Raw genomic sequence first — 10,000 nt, forward strand, 5'->3', positions numbered from 1 at the left:
GTAGTGACTCTCCACACTGTAGACTAGGTAGTGACTCTCCACACTGTAGACTAGGTAGTGACTCTCCACACTGTAGACTAGGTAGTGACTCTCCACACTGTAGACTAAGTAGTGACTCTCCACACACACTGTAGACTAAGTAGTGACTCTCCACACTGTAGACTAGGTAGTGACTCTCCACACTGTAGACTAGGTAGTGACTCTCCACACTGTAGACTAGGTAGTGACTCTCCACACTGTAGACTAGGTAGTGACTCTCCACACTGTTGACTAGGTAGTGACTCTCTACACTGTAGACTAGGTAGTGACTCTCCACACTGTAGACTAGGTAGTGACTCTCCACACTGTAGACTAGGTAGTGACTCTCCTCACTGTAGACTAGGTAGTGACTCTCCACACTGTAGACTAGGTAGTGACTCTCTGCACTGTAGACTAGGTAGTGACTCTCCACACTGTAGACTAGGTAGTGACTCTCCACACTGTAGACTAGGTAGTGACTCTCCACACTGTAGACTAGGTAGTGACTCTCCTCACTGTAGACTAGGTAGTGACTCTCTGCACTGTTGACTAGGTAGTGGCTCTCCACAACTCCCAGAGTGTTTTGTAACAGCTGGGATGTTTGCATTGTGTTCTCTGCACGCTGTCAATGGTGTCAGATTAACTCTACAGTGTGAGTAAGTTCTCCTCTATTCACGGACACAAAGGACGGTTTTCTGAAGAACCAAGAAATAGAGAGAACAAAGAAGGTGTTAAATCAAGATATTTGACTACACCAGTTCAGGTTGTGAGAGACATCGAGACACATCATGTCAGTCAGTTTTGACTACACCAGGGTACACGGTAATCCTGATTGTCACGGTTGTCGTAGGAACGGGACCAAGGCGCAGCGGAGGTTGAGTTTCCACATAATTATTTCAAAAGTGAAACTTAAAGAATAAACAAACAAACAATAAATCAATAAACGAACAACGAACCGTGACTACGTGGCGCACAGGCGCAAACACAAAATAATATCCCACAAAACACAGGATGGGAAAAATATCTACTTGAATATGATCCCCAATGAGAGACAACGATTCCCTCTAATTGGGAATCATACGCAAAACACCAACATAGAAAATATAAACTAGAACACCAACATAGAAATGATTAAGCTAGAATACCCCCTAGTCACGCCCTGACCTACTTCACCATCGAGAAACAAGGGCACTGATGCAAAACAAAACAAAAAATACTGTGATATTATAATATCATATTTATTGCAATTATTAATCATTGATCGTTGTTTTCTTATCTACATTCATCCAATAATATGAATAGATAGAGTAGAGACTATCTTCCCCAGTTTCAGTAAAACGCTGACTATGTGTTTAAAGTGGTAATCAGCAGTAGAGACTATCTTCCCCAGTTTCAGTAAAACGCTGACTATGTGTTTAAAGTGGTAATCAGCAGTAGAGACTATCTTCCCCAGTTTCAGTAAAACGCTGACTATGTGTTTAAAGTGGTAATCAGCAGTAGAGACTATCTTCCCCAGTTTCAGTAAAACGCTGACTATGTGTTTAAAGTGGTAATCAGCAGTAGAGACTATCTTCCCCAGTTTCAGTAAAACGCTGACTATGTGTTTAAAGTGGTAATCAGCAGTAGAGACTATCTTCCCCAGTTTCAGTAAAACGCTGACTATGTGTTTAAAGTGGTAATCAGCAGTAGAGACTATCTTCCCCAGTTTCAGTAAAACGCTGACTATGTGTTTAAAGTGGTATAGATTTCAGTAGTAAACGTTCAGGTTATTATCAGGTTATGAAAGGTGCCATAGATTTCAGTAGTAAACGTTCAGGTTATTATCAGGTTATGAAAGGTGCCATAGATTTCAGTAGTAAACGTTCAGGTTATTATCAGGTTATGAAAGGTGCCATAGATTTCAGTAGTAAACGTTCAGGTTATTATCAGGTTATGAAAGGTGCCATAGATTTCAGTAGTAAACGTTCAGGTTATTATCAGGTTATGAAAGGTGCCATAGATTTCAGTAGTAAACGTTCAGGTTATTATCAGGTTATGAAAGGTGCCATAGATTTCAGTAGTAAACGTTCAGGTTATTATCAGGTTATGAAAGGTGCCATAGATTTCAGTAGTAAACGTTCAGGTTATTATCAGGTTATGAAAGGTGCCATAGATTTCAGTAGTAAACGTTCAGGTTATTATCAGGTTATGAAAGGTGCCATAGATTTCAGTAGTAAACGTTCAGGTTATTATCAGGTTATGAAAGGTGCCATAGATTTCAGTAGTAAACGTTCAGGTTATTATCAGGTTATGAAAGGTGCCATAGATTTCAGTAGTAAACGTTCAGGTTATTATCAGGTTATGAAAGGTGCCATAGATTTCAGTAGTAAACGTTCAGGTTATTATCAGGTTATGAAAGGTGCCATAGATTTCAGTAGTAAACGTTCAGGTTATTATCAGGTTATGAAAGGTGCCATAGATTTCAGTAGTAAACGTTCAGGTTATTATCAGGTTATGAAAGGTGCCATAGATTTCAGTAGTAAACGTTCAGGTTATTATCAGGTTATGAAAGGTGCCATAGATTTCAGTAGTAAACGTTCAGGTTATTATCAGGTTATGAAAGGTGCCATAGATTTCAGTAGTAAACGTTCAGGTTATTATCAGGTTATGAAAGGTGCCATAGATTTCAGTAGTAAACGTTCAGGTTATTATCAGGTTATGAAAGGTGCCATAGATTTCAGTAGTAAACGTTCAGGTTATTATCAGGTTATGAAAGGTGCCATAGATTTCAGTAGTAAACGTTCAGGTTATTATCAGGTTATGAAAGGTGCCATAGATTTCAGTAGTAAACGTTCAGGTTATTATCAGGTTATGAAAGGTGCCATAGATTTCAGTAGTAAACGTTCAGGTTATTATCAGGTTATGAAAGGTGCCATAGATTTCAGTAGTAAACGTTCAGGTTATTATCAGGTTATGAAAGGTGCCATAGATTTCAGTAGTAAACGTTCAGGTTATTATCAGGTTATGAAAGGTGCCATAGATTTCAGTAGTAAACGTTCAGGTTATTATCAGGTTATGAAAGGTGCCATAGATTTCAGTAGTAAACGTTCAGGTTATTATCAGGTTATGAAAGGTACCATAGATTTCAGTAGTAAACGTTCAGGTTATTATCAGGTTATGAAAGGTGCCATAGATTTCAGTAGTAAACGTTAAGGTTATTATCAGGTTATGAAAGTGAGGAAAATGGCTGATTTTAATCCATATTTCAGCTTATTTTTTCTTTATTTAACCAGGTCAAGTGACTTAAGAACAAATTCTTATTTTCAATTAGTTAGTAGGTTAACTGCCTGTTCAGGGGCAGAACGACAGATGTTGTCAGCTCGGGGGTTTGAACTTGCAACCTTCCCGTTACTAGTCCAACGCTCTAACCACTAGGCTACCCTGCCACCCCTGGCGGTAGATGTAAATAGTTAACAAGGTGAAGTCACGCGGGTTCTTTAAGACTCTTGTTCTCTCTTTGTTTCTGTCTTCTTGTAGACATGGGGGACAGAGCCAGTGCAGGGACGTGGGGACATAGAGGTGCCCCTTCAAAGGTGAGTTCCAAAGACACACATAGCAGTATAATGTGTAATACCTGTAGAAATATGTCGAAGCAGGAAACCTAGACATGTTACTCTATAACCTGTAATATATATAACCTGAAATATATATATATATAACCTGAAATATATATATATATATATATATATATATATAACCTGAATATATATATATATAACCTGTAATATATATAACCTGAAATATATATATATAACCTGTAATATATATAACCTGAAATATATATATATAACCTGTAATATATATTACCTGAAATATATATATATAACCTGTAATATATATAACCTGAATATATATATATATAACCTGTAATATATATAACCTGAAATATATATATATATATAACCTGAAATATATATTACCTGAAATATATATATATATATAACCTGAAATATATATATATATATATATATATATATATAACCTGAAATATATATATATAACCTGAAATATATATATATAACCTGTAATATATATTACCTGAAATATATATATAACCTGTAATATATATTACCTGAAATATATATATATAACCTGTAATATATATTACCTGAAATATATATATAACCTGAAATATATATTACCTGAAATATATATATATAACCTGTAATATATATTACCTGAAATATATATATAACCTGTAATATATATTACCTGAAATATATATATATAACCTGTAATATATATTACCTGAAATATATATATATAACCTGTAATATATATTACCTGAAATATATATGTATAACCTGAAATATATATGTATAACCTGAAATATATATATATATATAACCTGAAATATATATTACCTGAAATATATATATATATATATATATATAACTGGTAATATATATAACCTGAAATATATATTACCTGAAATATATATATATATATAACCAGTAATATATTTAACCTGATATATATATATATAACCTGTAATATATATAACCTGAAATATATATGTATAACCTGAAATATATATGTATATATATAACCTGTAATATATATAACCTGAAATATATATGTATATATATAACCTGTAATATATATAACCTGAAATATATATATATATATATAACCTGAAATATATATTACCTGAAATATATATATGTATATAACCTGAAATATATATTACCTGAAATATATATATAACCTGAAATATATATTACCTGATATATATATATATATATATATAACTGGTAATATATATAACCTGAAATATATATTACCTGAAATATATATATGTATATAACCTGAAATATATATTACCTGAAATATATATATAACCTGAAATATATATTACCTGATATATATATATATATATATATAACCTGTAATATATATACCCTGAAATATATATACCCTGTAATATATATATAACCTGTAATGTGTATATATATATATATATATATATATATATATATATATATATATATATATATATATATATATATAACCTGTCATATATATAACCTGAAATATATATATATAACCGGTAATATATATAACCTGTATAATTTATATATATAACCTGTAATATATATAACCTGTATAATTTATATATATAACCTGTAATATATATAACCTGTATATATATATATTTATCACCTTTAATATAGAAGTCAGTCCTACAGTACATGCTCATCCTCTACAGGTCTGTAATATATATAACCTGTATATATATATATATATTTATCACCTTTACTGTTACTGTCCTGACCCAGTTCTGTAACTGTCCTGACCCAGTACTGTTACTGTCCTGACCCAGTTCTGTAACTGTCCTGACCCAGTACTGTAACTGTCCTGACCCAGTACTGTAACTGTCCTGACCCAGTACTGTTACTGTCCTGACCCAGTACTGTAACTGTCCTGACCCAGTACTGTAACTGTCCTGACCCAGTACTGTAACTGTCCTGACCCAGTACTGTTACTGTCCTGACCCAGTACTGTAACTGTCCTGACCCAGTACTGTTACTGTCCTGACCCAGTACTGTAACTGTCCTGACCCAGTACTGTAACTGTCCTGACCCAGTACTGTAACTGCCCTGACCCAGTACTGTTACTGTCCTGACCCAGTACTGTAACTGCCCTGACCCAGTACTGTTACTGTCCTGACCCAGTACTGTAACTGTCCTGACCCAGTACTGTAACTGTCCTGACCCAGTACTGTTACTGTCCTGACCCAGTACTGTAACTGTCCTGACCCAGTACTGTTACTGTCCTGACCCAGTACTGTTACTGTCCTGACCCAGTACTGTAACTGTCCTGACCCAGTACTGTGTTACATATATACTATGCTACTGTCCTGACCCAGTCAGTACTGTATTACATAGATACTATGTTACTGTCCTGACCCAGTACTGTGTTACATAGATACTATGTTACTGTCCTGACCCAGTACTGTGTTACATATATACTATGCTACTGTCCTGACCCAGTCAGTACTGTATTACATAGATACTATGTTACTGTCCTGACCCAGTACTGTGTTACATAGATACTATGTTACTGTCCTGACCCAGTACTGTATTACATAGATACTATGTTACTGTCCTGACCCAGTACTGTGTTACATAGATACTATGTTACTGTCCTGACCCAGTCAGTACTGTATTACATAGATACTGTGTTACTGTCCTGACCCAGTACTGTATTACATAGATACTATGTTACTGTCCTGACCCAGTACTGTATTACATAGATACTATGTTACTGTCCTGACCCAGTACTGTGTTACATAGATACTATGTTACTGTCCTGACCCAGTCAGTACTGTATTACATAGATACTGTGTTACTGTCCTGACCCAGTACTGTATTACATAGATACTATGTTACTGTCCTGACCCAGTACTGTATTACATAGATACTGTGTTACTGTCCTGACCCAGTACTGTATTACATAGATACTATGTTACTGTCCTGACCCAGTACTGTATTACATAGATACTGTGTTACTGTCCTGACCCAGTACTGTATTACATAGATACTATGTTACTGTCCTGACCCAGTACTGTATTACATAGATACTGTGTTACTGTCCTGACCCAGTCAGTTCTCTCTCTGCTTTCCAGAGTTATGCTGATGGTTCCCAGTACACTCACATGACTAGCCGTGAAATGGGCTCCCACCCACACGACAACATCTCTCCTCCATACCTCAACTCCAGACTAACAGGTAAGAGATATTTTACCAACATTAACTGTATTGGAGGAGAGAGGCCATGCACATGGCTACATGACAAATCACTGTTTTTTTTAGAAGGGTAAAAAACAAACAGGAATGAGAAACAAACACACAGGTCAATATTCTTTGGAAAGTCAGTGAAGAGCTTCAGAGTCTGTTTGGGATTGATTTATTGAACCAGGCAAGTCATTTGATTAAGAACAAAATTCTTATTTAAAATGACTGCCTAGCGGGGAACAGTGGGTTAACTGCCTTGTTCAGGGGAACAGTGGGGTTAACTGCCTTGTTCAGGGGAACAGTGGGTTAACTGCCTTGTTCAGGGGAACAGTGGGGTTAACTGCCTTGTTCAGGGGAACAGTGGGTTAACTGCCTTGTTCAGGGGAACAGTGGGTTAACTGCCTTGTTCAGGGGAACAGTGGGTTAACAGCCTTGTTCAGGGGAACAGTGGGTTAACTGCCTTGTTCAGGGGAACAGTGGGTTAACTGCCTTGTTCAGGGGAACAGTGGGTTAACTGCCTTGTTCAGGGGAACAGTGGGTTAACTGCCTTGTTCAGGGGAACAGTGGGTTAACTGCCTTGTTCAGGGGAACAGTGGGTTAACTGCCTTGTTCAGGGGAACAGTGGGTTAACAGCCTTGTTCAGGGGAACAGTGGGTTAACTGCCTTGTTCAGGGGAACAGTGGGTTAACTGCCTTGTTCAGGGGAACAGTGGGTTAACTGCCTTGTTCAGGGGAACAGTGGGTTAACTGCCTTGTTCAGGGGAACAGTGGGTTAACTGCCTTGTTCAGGGGAACAGTGGGTTAACTGCCTTGTTCAGGGGAACAGTGGGTTAACTGCCTTGTTCAGGGGAACAGTGGGTTAACTGCCTTGTTCAGGGGAACAGTGGGTTAACTGCCTTGTTCAGGGGAACAGTGGGTTAACTGCCTTGTTCAGGGGCAGAACGTCCTATTTTTTTTGTCGGCTCGGGGATTCGATCTAGCATCGTTTACGGTTCCTAGTCCAACCCTCTAACCACTAGGCTACCTGCCGATCCCAGGACTCACCAGTACAACTACCACTCAGCCACACAGAACTGAGAAGTTGTGAATTTTTTAAATAATTCTCGTCTATCCAGTCTGAGAAAAATGACCCAGATGTGTCTTGTAAGCAAACTCTTGTCCTTTACCTTTCCTGTAAGTGGCTCACACAGTCAGTCAATGACGAAGGGCATTTAGCTAATCAGCTAAACACACTTCTGCGTCACAAATAGAACCCTATTCTCTGTGCACTACATTTGGACCAGGCCTCATAAAAAGGGGACACAGCACAGTGTAACAAGTCAGGTGACTTAGAGTGATGTTTATCAGACCCTCTCTTTCCTCGGTTCCTCTCTTTCCTCAGTTCCTCTCTTTCCTCAGTACCTCTCTTTCCTCACCCCCTCTCTTTCCTCAGGTCCTCTCTTTCCTCAGTTCCTCTCTTTCCTCAGTTCCTCTCTTTCCTCAGTTCCTCTCTTTCATCAGTTCCTCTCTTTCCTCACCCCTCTCTTTCCTCAGTTCCTCTCTTTCCTCAGTTCCTCTCTTTCCTCAGCCCCTCTCTTTCCTCACCCCCTCTCTTTCCTCAGTTCCTCTCTTTCCTCAGTTCCTCTCTTTCCTCAGTTCCTCTCTTTCCTCAGTTCCTCTCTTTCCTCAGTTCCTCTCTTTCCTCACCCCCTCTCTTTCCTCAGTTCCTCTCTTTCATCAGTTCCTCTCTTTCCTCAGTTCCTCTCTTTCCTCAGCCCCTCTCTTTCCTCAGTTCCTCTCTTTCCTCAGTTCTTCTCTTTCCTCAGTTCCTCTCTTTCCTCAGTCCCTCTCTTTCCTCAGTTCCTCTCTTTCCTCAGTTCCTCTCTTTCCTCAGTTCCTCTCTTTCCTCAGTTCCTCTCTTTCCTCGGTTCCTCTCTTTCCTCAGTTCCTCTCTTTCCTCAGTTCCTCTCTTTTCTCAGTTCCTCTCTTTCCTCACCCCCTCTCTTTCCTCAGCCCCTCTCTTTCTCAGCCCCTCTCTTTCCTCACCCCCTCTCTTTCCTCAGTTCCTCTCTTTCCTCACCCCCTCTCTTTCCTCAGTTCCTATCTTTCCTCAGCCCCTCTCTTTCTCAGCCCCTCTCTTTCCTCACCCCCTCTCTTTCCTCAGTTCCTCTCTTTCCTCAGTTCCTCTCTTTCCTCAGTTCCTCTCTTTCCTCAGTTCCTCTCTTTCCTCGGTTCCTCTCTTTCCTCAGTTCCTCTCTTTTCTCAGTTCCTCTCTTTCCTCAGCCCCTCTCTTTCTCAGCCCCTCTCTTTCCTCACCCCCTCTCTTTCCTCGGTTGGCGTTTTGACTGAATGCTCTCTTAACTCTCTCGGGCCGGTCAACTGAGGCGGTAACGGAACGCAATGCGAGATTTGGCAGACAGTGTTCAGTTAGCCGTAGTGTGTGTGTGTGTGTGTGTGTGTGTGTGTGTGTGTGTGTGTGTGTGTGTGTGTGTGTGTGTGTGTGTGTGTGTGTGTGTGTGTATGTGTGTGTGCGTGCGTGCGTGTGTGTGTGCGCGTGCGTGCGTGCATGTGTGTGTATGCCTGTCTACTGTCCCCTCAAGTTGTGAGCCAGTGGCCACTGACACAGATCATGTATCTTTTGACATGAATACCAGAAGCCTAATTGAACTTGACTTGCTCCATGAAATACACTGAGTGGACAAAACATTAGGAACACCTGCTCTTTCAGTGACACAGACTGGCCAGGTGAATCCAGGTGAATCCTGGTGAATCCAGGTGAATCCTGGTGAAAGGTACGATCCCTTATTGATGTCACTTGTTAAATCCACTTCAATCAGTGTAGATGAAGGGGAGGAGACCAGGTTAAAGATGAAGGGGAGGAGACAGGTTAAAGAAGGATTTATAAGCCCTGAGACAATGGAGACGTGGATTGTGTATGTGTGTCATTCAGAGGGTGAACGGACAAGACAAAATATTTAAGTGCCTTTAAACAGGATATGGTAGTAGGTGCCAGACGCATTGGTTTTAGTCTGTCAACAACTGCACAGCTGCTGGGTTTATCATACACAACCGTTCCCTGTGTGTATCAAGAATGATCCACCACCCAAAGGACATCACGCCAACTTGACACGACTGTGGGAAGGAAGCATTGGAGTCAACATGGGCCAGCATCCCTGTGGAACGCTTTCAACACCTTGTAGAGTCCATGTCCCGATCTATTGAGGCCAG

The 10,000-nt window shown here is 39.2% G+C and overlaps 1 protein-coding gene across 4 annotated transcripts in view; it reads left to right on the top strand.

Annotated features, from left to right (window-relative positions):
• Positions 1-10,000, top strand: part of LOC110517257 (transcription factor 4) — a 409,834-nt gene that overhangs the window by 93,695 nt on the left and 306,139 nt on the right. For all 4 annotated transcript variants that reach the window (XM_036936725.1, XM_036936726.1, XM_036936724.1 and 1 more), the window contains 2 exons: positions 3,535-3,590; positions 6,686-6,788. In XM_036936725.1, coding sequence (XP_036792620.1) covers positions 3,535-3,590; positions 6,686-6,788 — 159 coding nt within the window. The remainder of the gene's footprint in view (positions 1-3,534; positions 3,591-6,685; positions 6,789-10,000) is intronic.

Source organism: Oncorhynchus mykiss, chromosome 12 (genome assembly GCF_013265735.2).
Source record: "Oncorhynchus mykiss isolate Arlee chromosome 12, USDA_OmykA_1.1, whole genome shotgun sequence".
Taxonomy (NCBI): Eukaryota; Metazoa; Chordata; class Actinopteri; order Salmoniformes; family Salmonidae; genus Oncorhynchus; species Oncorhynchus mykiss.